The sequence below is a fragment of the Seriola lalandi genome, unplaced genomic scaffold, assembly GCF_002814215.2.
Source record: "Seriola lalandi dorsalis isolate HSWRI2012SDOR001 ecotype SW California unplaced genomic scaffold, Sedor1 jcf7180002054591, whole genome shotgun sequence".
NCBI classification, from domain to species: domain Eukaryota; kingdom Metazoa; phylum Chordata; class Actinopteri; order Carangiformes; family Carangidae; genus Seriola; species Seriola lalandi.
This window is the reverse complement of record NW_019525144.1, coordinates 887,865-913,118: the sequence shown is the minus strand read 5'-3', so window position 1 is coordinate 913,118 and position 25,254 is coordinate 887,865. Positions and strand designations below refer to the sequence as shown.

At 39.3% G+C, this 25,254-nt stretch overlaps 2 protein-coding genes across 6 annotated transcripts; one reads left to right on the top strand and one right to left on the bottom strand.

Annotated features, from left to right (window-relative positions):
* Positions 1 to 582: 582 nt before the first annotated feature.
* Positions 583 to 6,723, bottom strand: exoc1l (exocyst complex component 1 like). 2 transcript variants are annotated; one of them, XM_087177363.1, is made up of 4 exons: positions 6,601 to 6,723; positions 2,573 to 2,695; positions 2,078 to 2,256; positions 583 to 1,218 (listed from the first exon to the last, which is right to left on the bottom strand). In XM_087177363.1, the coding sequence occupies exons 2-4, from the start codon at positions 2,691 to 2,693 to the stop codon at positions 949 to 951; spliced, it is 570 nt and encodes a 189-aa protein (XP_087033489.1). In that variant the 5' UTR covers positions 2,694 to 2,695; positions 6,601 to 6,723; the 3' UTR covers positions 583 to 948. The 2 variants fall into 2 exon arrangements, with proteins under 2 accessions (XP_087033489.1, XP_023274830.1); XM_023419062.2 differs by lacking the exon at positions 6,601 to 6,723 and having other exon boundaries at positions 2,573 to 2,896.
* Positions 6,126 to 24,929, top strand: LOC111664538 (circadian locomoter output cycles protein kaput-like). Of its 4 annotated transcripts, none has more exons than XM_023419176.2 (24): positions 6,126 to 6,263; positions 8,714 to 8,806; positions 9,440 to 9,598; positions 10,265 to 10,353; positions 11,484 to 11,543; positions 11,867 to 12,015; positions 12,389 to 12,480; positions 12,653 to 12,742; positions 12,940 to 13,060; positions 13,652 to 13,765; positions 14,127 to 14,245; positions 14,384 to 14,466; positions 14,884 to 14,990; positions 15,103 to 15,250; positions 15,459 to 15,534; positions 16,253 to 16,397; positions 16,545 to 16,648; positions 16,843 to 17,010; positions 17,409 to 17,567; positions 18,805 to 19,005; positions 19,816 to 20,009; positions 20,104 to 20,233; positions 20,828 to 20,959; positions 21,429 to 24,929. In XM_023419176.2, exons 4-24 carry the CDS (start codon positions 10,337 to 10,339, stop codon positions 21,744 to 21,746), a joined length of 2,727 nt encoding a protein of 908 aa, XP_023274944.1. In that variant the 5' UTR covers positions 6,126 to 6,263; positions 8,714 to 8,806; positions 9,440 to 9,598; positions 10,265 to 10,336; the 3' UTR covers positions 21,747 to 24,929. The 4 variants fall into 4 exon arrangements, with proteins under 4 accessions (XP_023274944.1, XP_023274941.1, XP_023274943.1 ...); XM_023419173.2 differs by having other exon boundaries at positions 6,127 to 6,263; positions 20,825 to 20,959; XM_023419175.2 differs by having other exon boundaries at positions 6,204 to 6,223; positions 20,825 to 20,959.
* The last annotated feature ends 325 nt before the right edge of the window (positions 24,930 to 25,254 follow it).

The following is a 25,254-nucleotide window of genomic DNA, read 5'->3' as shown; positions in this document are numbered from 1 at the left end:
GTAGCTCCACTGCAAGCAAAATGCAGTTTGCACATGAATGCGCCAGGAATAATAACCTTAATGATGTAATGTACGACAGGCACGGGGGGCCATTTTTCTGTGTTGAATACTTTTACTTTTAATACTTTGAGTACATTTTGCCGATTGCACTGCAAGACTTTTACTTGTAGAGTGTTTTTAATACTTCTTCCACCACAGGGAAGGATTTTCTGGCTATGCTATGCTACTGAGAAACATCATCAGTAATGGGTCAGACTTACACAGTCTGCTTTTGTGGGAACAACAGATATCTTAATGATGATAAAATAGCTTGCCATATGTTAATATCTTTTAACAATGACTCCTTCATCAGACTATATAATATTCACCAAATACTTTTTTAAATTGCAGATTGCTAACCCCAAATAAAAGAGAGAGAGAGAGAGAAGAGAGAGAGGGAAAATATCTTGTGTCCTCAGTGGTATGGCTATGGCAATGATTTAAGGCATAAGCTACAACAGGAGACGGGGAAATAGCAGTGTGAAAAAGGAAGAAGGCCACGGGTAACACAAATATGACCCTGTGGAAGACAAAGAAAGGCAGTGGATTTGGAATTGTTTTATTTCTTCTCCATTTGAAATTCACAGTTTTACATTTGCACACACATAGCATACCTTCAGGGATCAGTAATTAAATGATCACAAAAGTGGATTGCACCGTTAACAAATACCAAGCTGCTTGAAACCTGTATTTGCAATAAAGATACATTCAGCAGAATATTAATGCAAAAGACTTTTCATGGCGAATAACTCCAAATCAATGCCATAGTAGTGTAACAGAAGCAGCAATAATTTACTCCACACCTCCTACTCAACACAAGTTACATACAATAAATCTGCCACAGTTTTCTAACTGACACACATAGATACACACCTTACTTGACAAACACACAATCATTGTTCCATTCAGTTATGCATCCAGGGGCACAGGACACATGGACAGACACACTAAATTGAATGCATAGAAGCATATCTGTGTCAGAACAACACAGTCACCTCTGTTGGAGTAGAAGGATGTGGGCCTGATGTAGGTCCAGTCAAAGTTCCTCAAGTTCAGCGACCTTTGACAGTGCCGATCACTTAGAGCAACCAGGGCACGCACGATAGTGTATTTGGCCGAGCAGCTGACGGCTGTCACCGTCCGCACCTTGTCAAAGTGCAGCAGGAAACAGGGGTCATCCTGGAACCAGAGGACACATGGACACAGAATGAGATAAGCATTACCTGCACAAAAAATAAATATTTTGTGAACACCTTTTTAAAATCTGTAAAATAACACCATAAACACCAAATTAAAATTAACATCACTTGAGTGGAGAACTGGAGTCAGATATACAGTATGAAAGCGAGTGGGCTCCCGGGAGGTGAAAGTTTGAATGGCTTATTTTTATTTGAATAAGAAATAATGTTGATAAAAACATAAATTCAGTTTTCCAGCACAACAGATGTTGTTATAAGCAACTACAACTTTTTCACATTTGAAGACTGGAATGCTGAGGAATTTCTTGATCCTCAACTGTGAAAACACACCGTCCCTTAACTGACGAAATGTGGTTGAAAGCTTCAGTTAAAACTTTATGGACCTTGAGTTTTTTTTAATCACACCAAGATTTCTGCAGGAACAGGATAACAGATGATTGAAGTAGTTGTTCATAATAAAGTTGGTATAGCTTCAGTGTTAGGCACAGATATTTGTGTTGTAACTCTTCTTATGCATTTTACTTACTTTGTTTTTATTTAGGATCCCATGAGAGACAGTTGAAATTCCTTTTGGGTCCACACAAGACACCATAAGTATCATATATGTAGTATAGCATGAAACATAAAATAATTAAATGTGTAACTATGTGAAATTATATCTTGAAACAAATTACATTGTTTCAAAGCTTTTGTAATTATACAGAGAGATTGGGAACAAATTTTATTGGAGAGTAGAAAATATTATATTTCAATGGCAGTATTTTATGTGGCATTCATACCAACCTTTCCTTATGGCAATACTATGTAATCGAAAATTGTAATTCAATATGGTGACTCACCACATCAGGGTCCCGTCCATCAACAAGAGTCAGGTCTTGCAGGGACCAGGTCTCCGTCCTCCTGTAGCAGTCCTGTATGCTGGAGCGTTTGGTGTGGGACCTCTTGGATCCAGACTTAAGAGATGGCTCCGATATCTGACATCGCACTATACATAACTGCACCACTTTGGTTTTTGCAACTGCAGAAAAATGAAAAAAAAAAAAACACCTTTCTTTTTTTTTCCAAGTAAACAGGTGCACAAGAAAATTCAGTTTTAAGTTTTACATTGAAGAGGTAAAAGACTTTACATAGTTAGTGTTTAATACAACAGTACAAGGCCATATTCAGCTTCTATAGAACCAAAATATTCTGCATTATATTTGCAGAATTAAAAATCCATTAGAAAGATTATTAAATGTTGTCCTCATTAAAAAATTTTATGCAAGGATTTATGGCAAGAATACAAGATCTGACGTTGTGTTGAAAGGTTGAACATATCTAAAAATCCTATTTACCTGAGACACAAAGAAAATGTCTTCCATGCGACGGCTCTTCAATCTCAATAAACTCCACCAGTCTCTGTTTTGCAGGTCGGAACAAAACCCTCTGCATCTCCTCCCTCAGAAGAGACGACATCACTGGAGAGAGGAAGAGGAAAATCAAAGCTGGATGGTGGTGAGCTGCAAAAGAGTGGCAAGAGAAGAGATAATCGAAGAGAGAGAGTTGAGGAAAAAGATAATGAAGATCGTGACACCGGACAACAGTGAAACCTGGCAGTGGTAAGGAAGGGAGGTGGTGATGTGGTTCCTCCGGTCAGAAAAACCTGTGGTTGTGGGTGAAACGGGCTATACACATACTCCACTCAGCAGCAGTCAGGTTAGATGAGCCATGTTAATCTTTCATTAAAGAATGACTTCATACCAACTGGCCAGTCTTTTCATCATGTTACCCTTTTATTACTTCAATTAAGATCCATTATGATGATCCTGATATTGACCCAGGTTTCCTGCAAATATGGATTTCACTCTTGTGTTTGTATTTACTTGACTGAAGTGTATCTAACACAAAGCACAGATACACACTTTACCTGTAGTTGTATAGGATTACACAGTATGTCCCCTCACAACACACACAGACACACTCTTTCTTTCTTTCTTTCTTTCTTTCTTTCTTTCTTTCTTTCTTTCTTTCTGTGGTCTCTCTGTCTCTCCTCCACTCACTCACATATAGACGATGATATATAATGTGGCACATTGCCCAATGTTTGCCTGTGATTAAACGGTTGTTGTGTGGGAAAAGAATGTCCCACAGCACTCTGCATGGTTTCCATTACCCTGTAGTAATTCAATCTCTGAGAACAGGTACAAGTGGGGTGAAGCACTTAAATGGGGGGATTTTACCAGCACATAAAGGATGCTTCACTTCTTTAGTGATCATGGCTACACAAGACAAGTTGCTAGAGGTACTGAGAAGCAGAGAGAGCAAAATGTCACACTTGTGAGCATGTCCAAGTTCACGAGAGGTCGGTCAAAAAAAGGTGGGAGGAATTTTCCATAAGCAGAACCACCCCAGAATGAAGCATACCACAAGAGTTGATTTGATTTGTTAGTAGGAAAGAGTGTGGCTCCATTGGATTTGTCACATTTGTGAAAAACAAAGATGGGTCGTTCCACAGCTAAGTGCTTCATTGTTGTTGTTGCTGATGGTTTTTGTGGGTGTTCACTTGAAAGGCTTTTTGCCTCTGAGATGGAAAGATGAGCAGATGGGCAGGAAGTAGGGAGGAAATATACAAGTGTTGAATCTCATGAATAACACATAAGGTTTATTGTACTTACTTATCATAAACTTTAACCCCAGTAGGCCTATATCTGTAATGTGCATTGAAAGGATTATTATATGGAGGAATAATTGGAGAAATCCCAGAATTTGCACAAGAGAGTAGCTTTTGTAATGTGTGATAGAATGCACAACGATAAAAGCTGCAATAGTTTATTATTCAAATTCAGTGGAAATGCTGCATTGATTTGTCTATATCTGTATTTTTAAGAACTTATAGTTGTGAGGATTTATGTGAGCATTCCCATCATCCCTGACATTGCACAAGAAACATCAAGGTGATTAACATCAATAGGAAATGCAGTGATAGCAATTGTAACACTGTAAGAGGACATTCTGAGAGATATTTGAAAAGAGAAGTATGCATGATTAGAGAGGATAAAGGTGCATGCAAGGATGAGGAGTAGATAACTCTGCAGGGCTGGATGAAGTAAAAGAAGCTGGAACAGAAGGAAAGGAAAAAAGAGATGCTGACGAAGAGATTAAAGGGAGACGCATCAGAGAGAAAAGACTATCAAGAAGTATAAGTCGCATTTTCAAAGAATATTATTGAGAAAAAAGCAGGAGAAGAGGGGAGACACAAAGGATATAGAAAACAAAGAGGGGCAAATATAGCAAAGGAGGACAAATGTGCAGACTTGAGGAGACAACAGAGGACCTGAAGAAAAGAGAGAAAGAAAGCAGAGAAGGTGAAAAAAAGATGAGACTGTGAAGAGGAATTAAGGACTATAGGCCTTAATACGGATTATGCAGGAAGATGTGATGGAGGAAGCAAAGATGAGAAAAGAGGGAGTAGATATGAAAAAGGGGGAGAATCTTCAAGAAGCAGATAATGACTAATCCAAACAAAGCGTAAGAGAAAATGATGACAGAGAGGAAAGGGAAAGCGAGGGGGGCAAATTGAGTTCACAGAGAGGAAGAAGATTGAAGAAAGTAAAGGGAGGCATGGAGAAATTCTGAGAAGGTGCAGTCAGCGGTATAATGAGTCCAAGCAGGAGCAAAGAATTAATGAGGCTGGCACTATTATATATTAAATAAACAAGATGAGAGCTAATGAAAACAATTGTTTGATGCACAACAAGCCCAAGGCTGGAATTACAAGCATGCCAGTGTGAAAATAGGAACGTGGATGGAAAGGAAAGTTGTGGTTTTGGTTAACATATACAGTATATTATGGATTTTATATGCATATTTCGTGGTCTATAATTCATGGCAACCTCTTTCTAACTTGCTTCAACTGTGCTTCATCATTTCTATGTGTCACTTATGTGATCACCTTGCCTGTTATATTCCTCCTGACAATGCTGCAGCAATGCTTAAGTATTATCCACCCAGCTACCTGCCTGTCATGGGTGCATCTGGTTCCCAATGAAGGGGGGTTGTAAGGCGGCAGAGGATGATAGCTAGCCTTGTAGAATTTGAACTGCTCCAGTTTTTATTATAACTATTATACTTTTATTATAATTGTTTTGTTTTGAATTCTAAAATGATTATGTAAGAATAAACAACTGTAGTAATTATCTATGTACAGCATCTTTTTAATCTTGAATGATTTAAATGTATTTAATTATGTTATCAAAGGTATGTCATTAGAAATGACAAGGGCGTTCGGGACAAACGTAATTAACATCTAATTAAAGAGGATATCTAATGTCAAATTGTACCATAATATAAACTTATGGGAACCTCTACACAGTAAAGGTGTAACGTCACGGCTCATAGAGCTTGCGATTGGATGTCGATAAAAGGGGAAACCCCTTTGCCATCAGACAGGGCCATCCCTACCCTGCTCTGCACCCTCCTGGCGATCATCCAATGTCACATTCACGATCCATTCACTGCAACCTAACCTAATCCTTTTTCCTGAAAATAATGTAGTGAATATTTAAAGTGCACATTAACATTATTGTGAAAATATTCATATAGATATATAAATGTAGCTTTTTATCGTTTTACATTTAAGTATGCAAATGCTTTATCAAAATACGGATTAGCGGGATATCTGTGGCTACTATCCCGGTCATTCTCGCTTTAAGTGCATTCATTTGCATGTCAGGAGGCAGAATCGCTACCTTGTACTTTTATTCTCTACAGTATCAAAAAGTAGGTGGCACCGATAGTGGACTGGACTAGCTGGAAAAGCCACAAAAACACGCGGAGTCATTTCCCCTCTGTAGATCCTCTCCGTTTTGCTGCTACTGTACTTGCAAAATAGTGCGCCCTACTGTCTCTATTGCGCATGACTGTACGTCGTAATATGAAGTAGGCCTCCTGTTTTTCTCCCCAACCCGGAGTCCTCCTGGCCCCCACCACCTCGATGCAACGTTCAAGTAAGCAAAACACGCAGGCTGCTGTCGATTATTCGCGAAGGTAAGGATTTTTAATGCAAATATCCAAAGCCGATTGTGATATAGCACGGCCGCCGTGTTCGGTAAACGGTGTGTGTGTGTGTTTTTAGCGTGCGGAAGCGGTCGGACTGCAGAGGAGGCTTCGGGACTGTTTCCGCACGCTTGAGGGAGAGCAAGGCCCAGTGACCCACATTCAGAGCAGCCAGTGTCTATGTGTACGAGTGGGCGAGCGTGTGCGCGTAGCCCTGTTAGTGTGTGTGTGTGTATGTGTATGTGTGTGTGTGTGTGTGTGTGTGTGTGTGTGTGTCTCTCTCTCTCTGTGTGTGTGTGTATCTCTCTCTCTGTGTGTGTGTACATACATCTGCCGCGAAAATGTTTCCACCATCGCTGGGTTTAGACGCTTCTCCGCCACCGACATTTATGCTTTTGACGGAATTTGCGAGGATCTTGTCCCGCTCGGATGTTTAGGCTCGGTCTTCTCGCGGCGTTTGAGGACCAACGGTAATATTTCACAGATTATTTTATCTTCAATGTCAGTTGTTGCGTGACAGCTTGAGGCTCGGCGCCAGCTTGCCTGGATAGGGGCTGATATTCCTCCTGCTTATTTTACAAACGTGAAGCGCTTTACCTGTCATAACTGTGTCATTCAGTGTTTGTGAGGGTAGCGTGAGAAAACGGGACCAGTAAGAGCATTAAATCTCTAGTTAAATGGGCAGTTTTCGGTAGCAAGCTTAGTTAGCCTGCTAGCTAGCTATATGGGTTGCTCTCTTCTCGGTTGTATAACGAACACCTGTGGCACTAAAAGGTGTATTAAAATGTTACTCTGCATATGTGATAGCTTGTGTTGGTGGGCTGCATAACATGGTCTCCACTGGGTCATAATGCTAATATCAATGTTAATTCATTGGCACTGGTGTGCTGTGGCTAGAATCGTCCTATGAAGAAGCTCAGTGTAATGAGGCTTCACTTATTGGCCATCAGGAATACATGACTGTAGGTCAGGCCAGTGCCTCCCCAACAAGAGACCCAGGACCACCACGGGGTCCTCAAAATGGCTCAGTTAAATACCTAAATCTCACTATTATCTCACACTAAAATCGGTACATTAAGAGTCTAGCAGGATGGTGATGTTATCCCAAGGTTTTACTGTACCCACTGTGACCTTCCTGCCTACAGTCATATCTTACAGCAAAATCCTGTTAAATGGGGTTCAGTGGGACACAGTGTGATCCAAGTTGTGGTCTGTTTCCCATCTGGTGTCTGGGACTGCTTGACAAATTTGGGAACAGTACTTTCAGACTATTCAACAAGACACCACAAATTTGCTGGAGTCCTGAAATGTGCCACTTTGCCTTTTCAATTAATGGGTTAGCTGATTTAATCACAGCTATTTCTATAATCAATTCATCTTTTTTGTTATTATTTATTTATTTTTTTGGCAAAATTGCCATCTCTGGTTCAGAGAGCTTCACAAATGTGAGAATTAGAAGTTTTGGTTATATATGGTTATGGTTATATGGTTTGGGTGGCAAGTCGGACAAAACAAGCTATCTGACGACATAGCCTTAGGCATTTTTCACTATTTTGAAATGATTAAAATAATCGTCACATGAATTGATGAATGAAAATGATATTAGTTGCAGCCCCACTGAAATTATTATTCAATTGATCTGCCTCATTGTTCGAGCAAAAATGTCAACAATCTCTAATTACACCTTCTCAACAGTGAGGGTTTGCTACTTTTCTTTATCTTATGTGATAGTAAACATGAATTTCTAAGTTTTAGACTGTTGGTGGTACCTTCCACAACACCTTTTCATTGAGAAAATTGTTGGCTGATGAATAGAGCTAAAACAGTTAGCCAATCAATCCAGCAACTATTTCGATGATTGATTAATTGTTTCAGTAATTTTTTTCCCACCAAACAAGCCAAACATGTATTGGATCCAGTTTCCTGAGTGTGAAGACTTTCTGCTTTTGTTTTTTAGATCATTGTAAATTGATTATATTTGGGGTGTGGACTATTGATCAGACCCCATCTTGACTTCATCTTGACCTTCAGCAATTTTAGGGCAATTTTTCACTATTTTGTCAAATTTTATAGACCAAACAATTGATAGGTCAATCTAAAAATCTACTTGACAGATTAACTGATAATTAAAAATAATAATTAGTTTCATCCTTAATCTTATTGTAGTATGAATATCTTTTAGATATGGACTGTTTTGGAACAAAATAAAGAATTTGAAGATGGCACCACAAGCTCTGGGGGCTCTGGACATTTTCTAACAATGTATTGACCAAACCTAATTATCAAACATTTTCTTAGTTGGTTGCCGCCCTCATTTCCTGTTTTTAACTTGCTGCAACTAACACATTTACCTGTTGGCCTCTAGAATTTGCATGCATGGTAAACAGTGAGCAGGCTGTGTGGTATGTTTGTTACTCAGCCAGGGTTTTTTTGTGTTGCAGGTGAGGTGTGGCTTACACGTGACGTGATTTGTCAGTGCCTGGAAGGATAGGATCTAAAACTATTACTTTGCCTTCAAGGAGACATTCCAGAAAGTAAGTTTAATCATCTCTTTTCTTTTAATAAATGGGTCACTGTCCTCCAAAAGAAGTACTCTTACTAATACTATTAATGTAAGCATAGTAACTGCTTTTATTCAGGATTTCCTCGCTGCACTGATGTAAAGTTATTCACACTTATAACCTTTTAAACAGTCTTGATTCATAAAATCTGTTTCATTGGTTATTGATTATTTATTTATTAGTAAGTTGTACTCGTAACAAAACAGCTACTGTACATTTTTGCAGCAAGGTTCTATTTTAAATATGCTAAATTACACACACTGTAACATTAGTTAAAAACAGTGATAAAAAGATTGATAAATCGGTAAACATGATCTACTACACTGGCTGGTAGCTCATTGGTTTGTTATAATTTAATTCGATATGTAAGTGAGCTATAATATTCTACATGTGAAACAGAAGCAACAATGGGCAAGGTGAAAGGTATCTCAGAAAAAATCAAATAAAAAAAAAATTGAACCTATAAAAATCATTATTTGTTACCGGCAGTTGCAGCTGCACCGTGGCAGTAAAGATGGAAAATGTCTAAAACCTGTTCTCAAATCAATCCAATGACTCCACATGACCTCACATGACCCCATTTTTCTCCTCTGATTTCTCCCGCAGGTTTGGTCAACCACCATGTCTTTCCTGTGGTCTGGTGCCCTCTCGTGACCCCAATGACCTCGACACCAGTTTTGACCGTAGAGTCAGCTTTGACCCCAAACCCTTTCTACGACCCCTGAGAAGAGACGTTAACTGACCGCGCACATAAGCTGCAGTGGGGTGAGAAATTACAACATACACACTTACACACATTTACATATCACACACTAACACACAGAGCTGTTTTGTGATAAACTTAATTTATGAAAGAGTTTAAAATTTGGTCATGCAGATAATTCCTTTTAACTGAGTAAGTTTAATTACATTATATTTAGATGTATGCTTCCTAACACATGTTGCAGCATATGTTATAAATGTTCTACTCCACATTAATTTGGTCTTCATCAGACATCTGTGGATTCATTTTGCCGTTAAGATGACACTAGTCATTTGTGTATTGAAGTATAAAAGTAGCCATTACATTAAGCCAATTATCTGAAGCCTTTGAAAATGCTAATGATTGTGATTAGTGTTTGAGAGCAACTCATTGGGTGAAAAAAACTTACTTGAAATACCAAATGTGTCTATGTGCGTATTTATTTTATTGCATGCATCAAGAAGGAGTTTGAATCAACTTTACCTGACTCTGTAGGCTTGGTCTATTCTCATCATATTCACCTCAGTTAACCTGTTTGTCAAGATGACTGTTTGTAAAATGAAAGCAACTAATTGGGGGTGAATCTTTGTGATTTTGTGATTTTATTTTATTTTATTTCCTGATGTCATGCTTTTTGTGCTTTTACTGCAGTGTACTGGGTGACAAACCATTCAATTATGTCTCTCCAGGTGGTCTTCCAAATGCCTACCTCACGCCTAAAGAGCAATTCAATCCAGCCACAGCCCTGATCAGCAGCCACCATGACATCAAGCATAGGGTATGAAGGGTACACACACACACACACACACACACACACACACACACACGCACACGCACGCACACGCACATGCACACACACACACACACACGCACACACACACACACAATACACTCAGTGGCCACTTTAATAGGTACACCTATTCAAGCGAAGACATATCTGCCATAAAATCTACCTTTACAAAGTTTATATTGTTAAGTTCTTGTATAGTTAAAGGTGGTTTTGCACTTGACTTTTTCAAAGTTTTTTCTCCTCCCTATTTACATACATTAGGGGGCAGAATATTAAGAACAACTTTGAATATAATGCAGTCCATTTTAAACACAACCAATAACTAAGACATCAGCACTAAAACATATATTTGACTTAATACACCCATGACATTATCAACAAAGACTGAACACAGTCGGCATCATAAAAGTAGACTTTATAGCGGAACAGTTTTATTGGATTGTATTAGATTATACAGGTGCACCCAATAAAGTGGCCATTGAGAATTTTATGTCAGTTTATCATAGAAGAAATACATGTAGACTATACATGTACAAAATATGTTCAGATATATAAGTTTCCAAAAACATAATGGTGCTTTATTAATCAGTTATTGCAAATGGAATTATTATCATTATTATTATTAAATTGCATGCTACAATAAAAAAAATCTTGAGAACACTGATTTCTTGCCATTTTGGGCATTAAAGTAGTATTTTAAAGGTATTAAAATTACAGTTTGAAAAAATGTTCATCAGTACAAATGAAAGTGTTGTAGTGTATTGACCTACATTAATTGAAACGTAGGCAAGAACACGCCTTGTTGCACAAATGCACACGCAACCTTCTTGGCAAGCAAAACACATTCTTTCTCTCTCTCTTTCTCTTTCTGTCTCACTCTATTTTTTTTGTGTGTGTGTGTGTGTGTGTGTGTGTGTGTGTGTGTGTGTGTGTGTGTGTGTGTGTGTGTGTGACCGACCCAAAAATAAACCTGCGCCTGTCATGCAGGAATCCTCTCATTAGCCAACATCTGTCATTAACTATTATTAACAATGCATATCTGCTTTCAAGCTGCCAACAAACGTGCACACACAGGAAAACAATAAAGGAAAAGTAAATACTTTTTTCTCCTCTTTTAGGGATGATTGTAGCATCTTTGATGGGTTGATGGAAGAAGATGAAAAGGACAAAGCAAAACGGTAAGCTAGATATATAGATGATTAGTATAGTGTGTGTTTAATATGAGTAAACCAATCCTTCTCATAAAACATTACATGCTATTTAAGGGCATGTATCGTGCCCTACACTTGTAGATGAGTATGATTATAAACTTTTTTAGCTACTGTAGAGAATATACCATGTCAAAAGACTTTATTGAATGCCATACATCTAGTTTACACCTGGTTACATCTGCTCATTTTCAGGGTTGTTGTCATTTCTGTAAGTCAATAAGTAAAGCAAAAAAAAATCTACGACTGAATCACATTTAGAATGTAATTTATCACTGTGTTTTGGATCCTAGCGTGTCCCGTAACAAGTCCGAGAAGAAACGGAGAGACCAGTTCAATGTCCTCATCAAGGAACTCGGCACGATGTTGCCTGGCAACACCAGGAAGATGGACAAATCCACCATCCTGCAGAAAAGCATTGACTTCCTGTGTAAACACAAAGGTCAGGGCTTTGTACCATCCTCACCTTGCTTCTTGTGTTTATGTTGAGCACCTCGCAGGACGGACACTTCTTGTTCTATATTTAGCTTTATTCTCTCTTGTGAACACGGCTGTCAGTGCTTGTTTACTCTCATCACTAGAGCCTGTTGGAAACACTTTTTATTATGCTTTTTTTATGAGACATGGTCACTGTGTATATTATTATTAAATTAGTTTTAACCTTCCGGCTGTGTATTGTTGACATAATGTGTTATGATTATGGTATTTTTGATTTTTTTACCATCCTGGCCCGTGTTATTTCCGGCTTTTTGTAGGGAGTCTTTTATGTCCTTTCCCCTTTGACTTTTTCCTTTTCTTCCTCTCTCCTTCATCAGAGATCGCCGCTCAGTCGGAGTCGAGTGAGATCAGGCAGGACTGGAAGCCTCCATTTCTTAGCAATGAAGAGTTCACCCAGCTCATGCTGGAGGTCAGAAACCTCACATTTTCTACTGTAATCCTGCCTGCTAGGAGACATTGAAATACAATTTTAAATCTGTTCTGATTTAAACAAAGTCAAACTCTTGACAGCCTCCATCTTGTACTTATTCTACTGCTGTAGCTCAACATATCACCCTGTTCTTCTTGTCCTACATTATCAGGCTCTGGACGGGTTCTTTATAGCAATAATGACGGATGGCAACATCCTCTACGTCTCTGAGAGTGTCACCTCACTACTAGAACACCTACCGGTGAGTAACACTGGTTCTTTCTTTAGCCTGGTATGTATTAGTCATCAGCTGTATTGTAGACATGCTTAAAAGGGATTTTATTTTTTGTTCTTCAGATTTAAAATGTCAGAATGACCTGTGTGTTCTGAATGGGGTCTGGCCTTTCTCCTGATTTGTGCGTGTGTGTGTTCTCATGCATGTATGTTTGTCTTCCTCAGGCGGACTTGGTGGACCAGAACCTGTTAAACTTCCTGCCAGTTGGGGAACACTCCGATGTGTACAAGGCTCTGTCCACGCACCCTACCGACCCCGAGAACCTTAGCTCTGATTACCTGAAGAGTCAGTAACACCATTTTATACCATAGTGTCTGGTTATTTCAACATTATCCAATAATTGAATTGATTGTATATAAAATTTAAAATGGGAATGTTTGATCAAGCATTTCCTTCTGTATCTGTTTTTTTATTCACATAACTAATTATTGAGTGTTAATATTCAAAGAAAATGAGACAGAAACAAAACAAAATAAACTGAAAACCCACATTTATCCTACTAACTGTAATAAATCATCGTATATATCTCTGTCAAAAAATGAAAAGACTTAAAAATAGGGTTTTCATAGCTCAGTAGCTAATTTTGTTAGTTAAGCATAAATCTTGCATGGTTCATCTTTTGTCTATTAGGAAGCAATTCGTTGGATATAAAATAATCATAGCCCAGAGCCATCTTCTCAGATTGGAACAACCTAACACAGTTAATTCTTAGTGTAGCAACATGCATCAACACAAAAGTCTGAAAATAATGTCTTAATTTTTGAATGATGCTTGAACAAGATAGTCTCTGTTTTGTCTTGATTTCAAGAACCATGATTTTACTAGATGTGACCACATTTTTATTTTTCAGTAACTTGCATAATTTTTTTTCTCCAGCTAAGAATCACATGGAGTTCTGCTGCCATATGCTACGAGGGGCCATTGACCCCAAAGAACCCCCCGTCTATGAATATGTGAAGTTCATCGGCAACTTCAAGTCACTCAACAACGGTGAGCCATGTAGATATCGATGTTTTGTTAATTTTAGACATTGAAACAATATTACATGTGAGATATTTTAGATCAGCTAAAAGACTTATGAGTCAGGTGACAATCGCCTGATAGTTAAAATATTTATATCTTTGCTGTTTTGCCTAACAAGCACGCATGTTCATGGGAAAGTCCACAAGTAGGAAGTGTCACAAAACTCTGTTCAAGCCCATTTAAAGTAGAAGTTAATAAAAGAAGATTATCATTTGGTCAATGCACATATTTTCCAAGTGTGAGTGTCAAACACTCGCCTTGAGTGTGGTCATTGTATGCCACAGAGAACCACACTGTATATTTCTTGACTCTGTTCTCTGTTGTGTAGTTCCCAACGTGACGAGGAATGGTCTGGCAGGGGTGTTACAGCGGTCGCTACAACCTGCATTTGACGACCAGGTGTGCTTCGTAGCCACAGTCCGACTGGCCAAACCTCAGTTTATTAAGGTACACTGCTGACACACACACACACACACACACACACACACACACACACACACACACACACACACACACACATTCAAGCAAAATCACACAGTCATTAATTAACCATTTTATCTTACATACCTTTACCTTTTTTATTAGGAAATGTGTACAGTGGAGGAGCCCAATGAAGAATTCACCTCCAGGCACAGTTTAGAATGGAAGTTCCTCTTTTTAGACCACAGGTAAACACACAAACACACATATGCCATTATGCTGTATCATAAATGCATGTCAGACAGTAGAATGGTTGGATTAGAGAAGCTATGTATGGTCATTTCAACTTCCTGAAATGGACGATCTGAAATTCACACCCAGACTGTGCCAATGATTGGTAATCTGTGCAGAGGTGAGGAGGGAGCCAGGATTTGAACTTCTGTGGCTCTTGTTTTTCATTCTTCACACATCTAGTGCAACACTGTGAATGTCTTTCAGAAGGAACTGTCCAAAAATTTGTCATATCCATATTCAAATGATGTCACATCTGGCCAGTGTGGCCATTCTGAAAGACTATAAGCACTTTTGACTTATATGGGGACAGGCAACTTGTATATATAAACCGGACCTGTAATAGCATAATCCAAACATGTGTCTTCTTTCAGAGCTCCACCAATCATAGGCTACCTGCCTTTTGAGGTCCTGGGAACATCGGGGTACGACTATTACCATGTGGACGACCTGGAGACACTAGCCAGGTGTCACGAACACTGTGAGGGCTCTATTTAATTCAATTTTTTCTAGAGAATTCTTTGTAAAAGCCTTTCTCTGCTTGTTGTATTGTAACATCTTTGCTCTTGTCTGCCTCCATCTCTCCTGTTCAGTGATGCAGTACGGTAAAGGGAAGTCTTGCTACTACCGTTTCCTGACTAAAGGTCAACAGTGGATCTGGCTGCAGACGCATTACTACATCACCTATCACCAGTGGAACTCTAGGCCTGAGTTTATTGTCTGCACACACACAGTAGTCAGGTACTGGGGCTGAATGCTGTCTCATCTTCCCTTGTTCTCTGTATCTTTTACTAATGGGATGTTTATCAGATATTTCTAGACCATTGTGCAGATTCTGATAAAAGCCAAAATCTTCTAAATTGTCTTCACATCTCTCATGCACACCACTTTCTTGCCCTGTAATTGGCTGTCCCTAAACCCCTCCCTCCTTTTTTTGCCCAAAATGCAGCTATGCAGAGGTGAGGGCAGAACAGCGTAGAGAACTGGGTATTGAAGAGTCTAACCCAGAGGTGGCTGTGGATAAGGTGAGAAATTACTAATAGAAATCTATACTCATATGTTTTCATTAATACATGCACTGTATTATTAAAGTAATACCAATACAGTAGGTTATGTATGCAAGACAAAGTGTTCAAAAATATATTTTTTATTTTGTTGAATATGTGTATGAGCTTGGATTAATTGATTGACTGAAATTTTGTACCTTTTTACTAACAATATAAATATCACAATATGTGTATATCATTTTACACATGTAAAATGATAAGTTCAGCTTCTTCATGGCCCATTATATTTTTATATACGTCAAAATAAAGGCCAAAAACTTTTTAATGTAATCTGTTTCAAACAACAGGAAGTTAAAGGCCTATTTCTTACTTATTTTTTCATCCTATGAACTTTTCTTATGTGTTACATTGTCTACAAATCTTTGTTGTTCTGTGATGTTATGTCAATGAGTGAGACTCTCCCATTGGTCAGTGATTGCATCAATATGAAAAGAACAATTGAATCAAACTTTGTGTGGAATTCACAAACAGATACGACACTAGGAGAGCGGTTGTTGATCTCACATTAATACACATGCGGTGTGTTTGTTGTATGTTGTTGTGGGTTCTATCAGATTTAATGGATTTTTTTTCTAGAATGATCCTTTACCCACTTACCCATTAGCCCTGTCATTGTCACCTGTATGCAGTCTGACTTTTATTTTTGCGCATTTTTCCTCTGCTTGTCTGTGTTTAGAGTCAGGACTCTGGCTCAGAGTCACAGCTGAACACATCCAGCCTCAAGGAGGCTCTGGAGCGATTTGACCACAGCCGAACACCCTCAACCTCCTCACGGAGTTCCCGGAAGTCCTCATCACATGTCTCTGACAACACTTGCACTTGTAAGGGGACACACACACACACACCCTTCCATATACTCTAAAGTAAATTGAGTTTAATGGGATGACGAAGCCCTGCATTAAGATGATATGTTATCATCAGCATGGTCTGAATAGGACTCTTGCTCATCAATGATTCTTTCTCTGCAGCAACAGCATCCAAGCTACACATGGACACGGCCACGCCTCCTCGGCAGTCACTAGCCTCCACCATGGAGATGACATCACAGCGCCGCTCATCCATCAGCAGCCAGGTGAGACTTTGTTGGCCACAAAAAGTTACATATAGCAAACCATAATGCTCTGTTTGTACAGAAGCTGATTTTTTTATATATCACATACAGACATGGAATTTAATTCACTTAATGCTGTCTTATAATGCACTGGAGTTAAGGAAATTCATACATTGCATATGTCTCAATACTGTTGATTATCTTTGTATTTGCAGTCTATGAGCTCTCAGACCACAGGCCAGAGTGTGACTCCAGGCATGATCACACAACAACAACAACAACAACAACAACAACAACAACAACAACAACAACAGCAACAACAACAACAACAACAGCAACAACAGCAGCAGCAGCAACAACCACAGCTACAGACAAACGTACAGGTGAGAATCATGATACTACATTCGGGTACTTCCATCACAAAATGATGTGCTATTGAGTAGAGCTGAAACGTTGATCACTTTGTTAATTACTTGGTTGGTATTCATTGTATTCTGTGATAATAAACTGTATACTTTTTAGGTTTTGAACTAGTGGTTGGACAAAAAAGACATTTTAAGATGTCTTATTTTTCACTATTCCCTGCCATTTTATCGAACAAATAATAAATGATAAATGATGGAGAAAATAATCGTCAGACCAACCAATGATGAAAATCATCATTAGCTACAGCCCTGATATAAAGTTTGTTATGCTCACTTGCAAGTGTTTAATGAACACTGGAATGTAATACTGCTGTATTAGTAAGTAAGTGACCTATTATTTTTCTCTACACCCACAGCCGGTGATGGAGTTCTCGGCACAGGTGAATGCCATGCAACACCTAAAGGAGCAGCTGGAGCAGAGGACCAGAATGATCCAGGCCAACATCCAGAGGCAGCAGGAGGAACTCAGACACATCCAAGAGCAGCTGCAGAGAGTCCAGGGACAGGGCATACAGGTAAGATGCAGATAGGTGTCAAGGCAGCAGCATTTTACAATGTAAAATTTAGCATTTAATTTAGGTCAAGTTTGCTTATTGTATATTTATAAAGCTATAGTATAGCATAGTTCGAATGTTTTTTTTTAGTTTAAATGTGCTCCGAAACATTTGTTCCTAACTTGTTCATAACACACATAACACAATCTTAAAGTGGAGAGGTGCTGTCAGAGGCCTTTGTAACACAGACTCATTAACAGCAGAGACATTCTCCTCGCATGAACCATGCATGAACACGTTTCTGGTTCTGCTACTCCTTTGGCACTGAGGCTTCAGGCTAGTATTAGCTGCTGGAAGACGTCACTATAACTGACTGAAACACTAGCAAGCTCCCGATTCCTGCATTAGCTGAGACAGCAAACATGACAAGGATATAGGTGAAGGTTTGGTGGAGTATAACGGAGTAGGGAGGAGCAGAGTGGTTTTGCTTTCTCATACTAGCGCTACATTGATTTCCAGAACTTGTGTATTGTAGCTTTAAATTTAGTCTATTGTTTACTGTCTTAAATGTGACAGTTATAATGTTGTGCACTAATGTCTCACCATTTGAAATCTTCTCCTCCTTATTCCCAGTTTCATTTAGTTAGCGTTGGATGGAGGAAATAATAATATATAATAATAATAATTTAAGACATAAAGCAGTATATATATATATATATATATATATGTAACTGCACTTTTACAGCAAAAGAAAATGAATTATATAGAGCCGCCTTGGTTTAATGAACAGGTTCATTTTACTGACAGCGTAATTGCATACTCGCCTTTTGAAACGTTTTTTTTTTTTTGAACACAATCATGAGCTCAGCAGCAGCATTTTCGTTTTTCCCCAAGATGTTTTCCAAATTTGAAAAATCCCTTACTTGAACAAAACTGGCACGCAACCCCTCCTTTTTTAAAAAGATCAGTCAGTGTATTGTGCTTTGTCTTTTCCCGTGGTGTTGTACCTGGCTTTGCCTGACCTAGATCAGGCCTAGAAGCAATGCATTATGTATTATTTTTGTTCTTTTCAATGGGAAATGCAATAACAGATTCACTGCTTGCATGTGTAGCCTGTAAAGACAGTTTCTCTCAGTAAATTGTTATGTTATGACAATGAACACATAATGAGATTTGGTACAAAAATGTACAAAAATAACTTCAGGCAGTGTGCACTCAGACCACTGTGGGTTGACTTGTGGTGTTTTGATTGTGACAGATGTTGCTTCAGCAGCAGGGTGGAGCGATGAACGTACAGCTCCCTCAGGTGGGGTCAGTCCAGCAAACGAGTACTCTGACCAGTCAGGTCCAGCAAACGACCATTAACCCCGTCCATTCAGGAACTCAGCAGCTCACGATCCAGCAGCAGGCACCCCCCCCTCAGCAGGCCCTACAGCCGCAGACCAACGCCCTCACACAGGTGGGACACAGACACACACACACACACAGACACACACACACACACAGACACAGACACAGCACTTATGGAGATGCTCCATTCCTTTGTGCAAATTCAGATCAGACCAAAATGTCCTGATTCCATTTTACATGTTGTGTGATTATGATTTAAATTAGCCATATCTCAAACTTGAGAAAGGAAAGATCCAGAATGTATACTATGTCCAAGGTCATCTGAGATGATTCATGTTGTGTGAACTTTTGACACTGTTGGTCACATTTATGAGGAGAGTTTCTCAAACTACAGAAACAAAGTACTGTTCTGTGGAGGGGTAATGTTTACATCTCATTCAGATGACAGGAAGTGCCACAGGGAATGCTGTTTGTGTGTTTAATCATGTGAGTCACAGAATGCTCACAGGGCCAGTAAAGTTGTGTAAAGCATATTTACCCTCTGTACTCTGTATTATTACAAAGGCAGGCATACAGTAAGCCAAATGGTTTCTCACCTTACTATATCAGGTTTTTTCTAAGTCTTGAAGTTGCTTCAGTACAACTTTTCCCAGCCCATCATCACCTTTTACATAGACATCTTGCTACTATACATAAAATTGTGTTGAGTTCATACTTCAATTAATTTTCATTCTCTGTATCCTCATGGTTTTATGATCTCTTTAATGTATTTTAAGCTTTGTTCAAATTGTGCGTGTACCAATATGAAATGCGGGAACTAAGGAAACGTGCAATAATTTCCAAAAGATAAGTTTTGAATCAATCTACTGTCTAATTCATGTCATGTCCCTTCCTCCATCTCCACTTTGCTCCTCTCCAGCCCCAGCGTCAATCCCAGCAACCTGCCCAGGCTCAGTCCCAGACCCAGGGCTCTGTATCTACTCCACTGTACAACACCATGATGATTTCCCAGCCAGGGCAGCCCAATGTGCTGCAGATCAGCACCAGCCTGCCACAGAACAACACACCGCAAGGCACAACCGTGGCCACCTTCACACAGGACCGACAAATCCGGTTAGAAGACAAAAACCGAAACTGATACTTGTCGACATACAGTATGATTCATGGATCCTGTAATGCATCTTTTTCTCTTTTTCACCCTCTCCAGTTTCCCAGCAGGGCAGCAGCTGGTGACCAAGCTGGTGACAGCTCCAATGGCATGTGGCGCAGTCATGGTTCCCACCTCCATGTTCATGGGACAGGTGGTCACCGCATACAACCCCTTTGGTGGGCAACAGGTAAGGACAAAGCCATATGACTCATACAGAAACTAAAGAAACGGATCTGGCAGAGATCAGGAACGATTATGACTCTGAACATCTCTGAGGCACATTAGCATCCAGCTGCTCAGTGCTGACAGATTGTGGTTGAAGTGGGTGGCCATGTGAGAGAGTGTTAAATAATGTACATTTAAACGCTTAGTGAGAAAAATTGGCTTCCTTGATCAGCACATTTCTTTTGGATAAATCAAATCTTGGAAAGAAAAGGTTACCTATCTTGGTAAAAGTTACTGTGAATCCAAAACATAGACTAGTGTTTTGGTCTGAAAGCATTTTCAAGAGAATAAGTCAAGATAAAGTTTTTCCTCTTTGAATTACTTAACCTTCGTCAAATCTTTGAAACCTAATAATTAGTCAAAGGACTAACGGGACCAAAGACTTGTAAATTATTTGTGAATAAAGTCTTTGAGTCTTTGAGAATCCAATGACAGGTAACATAATAAAGAGTAGTAAAAAGCAGTAAATGGCCTTCAATATTGTAAACAAAACTTGAGTTCTCTGTCCTCTCTGTCACCCTGTTGTTCTGTGTTAACTTCTGTGTCACTTCAGCAGGGAGGGCAGACCCAGACCTTGACTCTGCAACCAGCCCAACCACCTCAAGCGCAGCCAGATGGCCAAAACCAGACAGCTGTAGTGGCTCAGAGCGGCCAGCAGGGGCAGCAACAACAACAGCAATTTCTACAGGTATCAGTAGAGGGTAGCAAATGTCATTGATTTAAATAAGCATCTTTAAACCTCCTAGGACCTGGCGTCCACATATGTGGACCTCACATTTTGGGTTCTCTAGACCACAATACTAACTTTTTCTCAACAAGGGCCTGGTGACCACATATGAGGATATTATACTGCCACTCAGTAATCGAAATTTAAAACTAATGTCCTCATATGTGGACATAATTTTTCTCAGGTCCCAATCAGCCTATATAGCAAAGAATAGAGCTCGGGTCTTAGGAGGTTAAGACAAGGTATCATGTTATATATTTATTTTATTTTAGGGAGAATGTTGTCTTAATGCTGCAGTGAATGATTATAAAATAACTTCTGTTTACAGAATTTTTACAATATTCTGAGTTGTATGAAAAGAGAGAGGGATTTATTGAATCAAGTATTAACTGTTTCATATTTTAATAGTCTTGCACTGTTCTTCTGTCAGGGCACTCGTCTTCTTCATAGTAACCAGTCTACTCAGCTGATTCTGCAGGCAGCTTTCCCACTCCAACAACAGGGCACATTCACCCAGGCAACACACCAACAGCAAACACAGCAACAACAACAACAACAACAGCAGCAGCAGCAGCAGCAGCAACAGCAGCAGCAGCAGCAGCAGCAAAGGCAACAGCAGCAGCAACAACAACAGCAGCAGCAATCTCACCACCAGAGGCACCAGCAGCAGCTGAAACCACAGCCCCAGAAACAACAGAAAGCCCCAACATCGCACAGGACTGACAGTGTCAGCAGCCAACCACAGTAAAGTATTTGAGGAAAACATGTTATGCTAGAAAACTTGGGGGAACTGAAACTCTTAAGGAATTGTGGCATACATTTGTTTTGGTCGTGTGGCTGCCACAAACTTCCTTTCCCCCAAAATGTCCTCCTTTCCTCCAGCTGAAAGAAATTAATCATAGGAAAGAGGAAAGAGTCCACAAGGAACTCACTGAGGATTGTCACCATGGCAACAGGATGGATTAAAATCCCCTTTTCCCTCACCAGAGGCGGAGTTGTGAGGGATCTGCAGTCTCCGTGGAAAGCCCACAAAAATCCAGAGAACACCTTATCGCCACGGTAACGACTGACTCTTTTTGAAGGTGTGTCAAAGTGGACTGACCTTGTACAGATTTACTGTATGATAAAAAAACAAACTTGTAAATATCCAGTATAGCCTAACAGGAAACAGAAATGTAGTATTTTATATGATTGCATGGAAAAAATAACTGTGTAAGCTTTTATTAGCCGCTTTTGAAAAATGAATTTTTACTTTGTTCAAGTGTTTTCTGGTCAAAGATGGAGCGGTGACGTGCTCTCTAAGACCCCCCTCTCCCTCCCCCACTTGTCTCTTTTAGAAAAAAAGTCCAGAATGAGTCTTTAAAGTTCTGTCAGTTTGTTTAAAAAATGGTTGGGCTTGGGTTTTTTTTTTTGTGGAAGTTGTGTTTTTAAACACTGTGTCTCTGAGACAATAACGCTCTTTTTAACTTTGTAATCACAAATTATGTTTGGCAAGAAACTAGATTACAGTTGAACTGAATTATTTGCAGGATGATCACTGTACGTATAACGGGTTTAGTGATTCCAAGTGCCAATAACATAGTCAATTTTTTTTTTTGAGCAAACTATTCAAAGGCGTATATATTTTTCAACAAAATATTACCCCTAATAAAGTTCATGCGTGTGTATATAGTAGGGATTATTTTTTAACAGTCAGAGAGCCCTATACGTAACAAACAGTATATCCTCAACCTCCTGAAACTTTAGCACTTGATGTGGTTGTGTACAGTAAATCACTGTCGAGACCTAGTTGTTTGTAATCTGTGGTGTGATTCTGTGAGTTAATGTGTGTTTTTGGGGATACAATCTGTGTGTGTGCGCATGAGTGGGCATGAGAGTCTCTGTGATTGTGTATGTTTGTCGCCCCTTGTGTCTTACAATAATTGACTTAGTAAGGGTTTGAAGTTGCTGGATGGTACTTGTATTCTCAGGAATGTGGAAAGTTTTGCTTCTGCCTCAGTCTGGAACCAGACCATGAAGGATTACACAGTGATGCTGCAAAGACCAGAGGGAGAATAGTCATAAAGGGTGTGGTGACTGAATCAAATCTGACCCAGATTTCTAAGAGCCTTCCTCGTTTCCTTATCAAAGGAAAAAACAGAGGTTGACTACTCCATAGGAATAAAGATGTAGATGGAGAAGGGTGTTGTTGAGATAAAGTAGTGCAGAAATATATAGAATCCCCTCTCAGCTTTCACTCAGATAGAAATCTACTGACTTCATTGTAACATCAAATCTGTCTCATGGTCTTCTGTATCATCAGTGTTTCATCCTTGTTTCTCTTCCTAGGCCTCAGAAACCCTCATGCAGTTCAGTTCACTTGTCTCTCAGTTCTAAAACAGCAGTTTAAAAACAGGGCTGGGCCTAGGTCCATTTTAAATTTAGATGGAAATGGGCTCAGCCCCTGTACTACGGTTGTAAGCCATATCGAACAGAAAAGCCTTGGATTGGAGGAATTGTAATGGTTGGCAAAGGAGCATTTTGAATGTGTTGTTTTGTCTCTGAGTGTAGTAAAGAGTCTGTGTTTGTGTGTGTGTGTGTGTGTGTGTGTGTGTGTGTGAGAGAGAGAGAGTGTGTGTGTGTGAGAGAGAGAGCGAGAGAGAGCGAGAATATAGAGTCTCCTCTTCTTGATCCTACTTGTATCACTCGGGGGTCAGTATTGGTTTCCCCTGGCGATAGCCAATCAGTTCTTGCGTTGCAGTATAAAGAAATAATTGTAATATTCAAGAAACTTCCACTCTGGTTAGGCTTAGTATTCTGCAAGCCCAAGTGTGGGACAGCTCAACTTGAATACATGTTTGTGTGAGAGAAAGAGTTTGTATGCATGTTAACTGTCACTGTAACCCATTATATTTTCATATGGAAAAGTGTGACTGGAAAAGGATGGATGTGGGGCTATGCAGAGCATTGGTCACCTGTCAGGCTAATGGGCATTGTTATTGTTTTACAATGAAAGACTGCTCAACAAACATTTATCACAATATCTACACATCAGACCAGTCTCAAATAGTAGCCCTCAGAAATATGCTTTTAATTTAGTTTAAATAGCCATTTATGCGACTTAGCAGGGACAAATTCTTGTCTTGAGTCAGAAAAAATAAATAGTTTAAGAGATTTTACAGCAAGGGTCTTACTATTCGAACCAGGTCTTCCACCCATCACATAGCAAATAGATCCTCTATAGACTAGTTTGTGTTTAAAGCATCACTCTAAAGGGTAATGTTGAAATGTTAATAGTTTGTGTCACTGATACCCAGCCCAAAGAATGTAAAGGTGTTTTAAAGAGACTAATGGATGTTGTAACTGTTGATTAAGGAGAACCTTTGACAGGGTTTGTGATGAAGGAAAACGAAGGGTGTGAGAGAGAATCGTGTGTTTCACCGCAAGAATCCACATTTAGAATCTGAAATACAATCTTATTTACAGGCTTTGCATTGTACAAGAACCTCTGAATGTTTCGCCATTACAAACTTTCTGTTTCTGTTTTTGCAACAATAATGTTCTGACAACATCTGGTTTGGGAAAAAAAAAAGAGTTTGAGGTGTAGGATATTTGAAATGGGACGCCACTGACAAGACGGCGCGGCTCCCCTCCACACAGATCACCTTTCCACTACACAATTTGGTTGAAATGAGTCCTAGTTCTAGTATAATACTGTACACATACACAAAGCTAAGAACACCAGTATTCAGTGTAAAATGGTGCTATGCTTACCTGTACTGTATGTATGTATATCCCTTCTTCTGCTCTTGAACTGTGCTCCTTTATCTACCCCAAAGTCAAATGTAATAATAATCAATATTTTGAAGCAAAAATGTTTGCTATTATTATAACCCCCCCTCTCCCCTCTTGGTCAATTTAAAATAAAAACAGTTGCAAATATTATACGTGACATATGTCTGCTGTAATTCTGTTGTTTTGGTCTTATAGCCATGCTAGAGATGTGGCTCAAGGGTGGCAACTTCAGTCCACCACTTCGATCCAGACTGAAATATTTCAGCCACTGTTGGATGGATTGCATTGATATTTTGTTTGAGTTTGTTTTTGTTTGGTTTGAATGAACAGGCTCAACTACTGGATGGATTTCTATTATATTTTGTGCAGATATTCATGTCCAGAATAAGTGTAATAACTTTGCTGATCCCCTGATCTAACAGGCAAAAATGTTAATTTGTGCCTTGCAAATACCTGCAAAACCAATAACATTCCCATCAGCC

Bases quoted from the DNA above. Each gene is read 5' to 3' on its own strand.
- exoc1l (XM_087177363.1), bottom strand. From the start codon at position 2,693: ATGTCGTCTCTTCTGAGGGAGGAGATGCAGAGGGTTTTGTTCCGACCT. The intron at 2,257-2,572 runs GTAAATAGGATT...ATTTTTCTGCAG, and splicing joins ACATTTTCTTTGTGTCTCAG to TTGCAAAAACCAAAGTGGTG. The intron at 1,219-2,077 runs GTGAGTCACCAT...CTCTGGTTCCAG, and splicing joins ATGGACGGGACCCTGATGTG to GATGACCCCTGTTTCCTGCT.
- LOC111664538 (XM_023419173.2), top strand. The intron at 13,061-13,651 runs GTCAGTAACACC...TTTTTTCTCCAG, and splicing joins TAGCTCTGATTACCTGAAGA to CTAAGAATCACATGGAGTTC. The intron at 15,535-16,252 runs GTGAGAAATTAC...GTCTGTGTTTAG, and splicing joins CAGAGGTGGCTGTGGATAAG to AGTCAGGACTCTGGCTCAGA.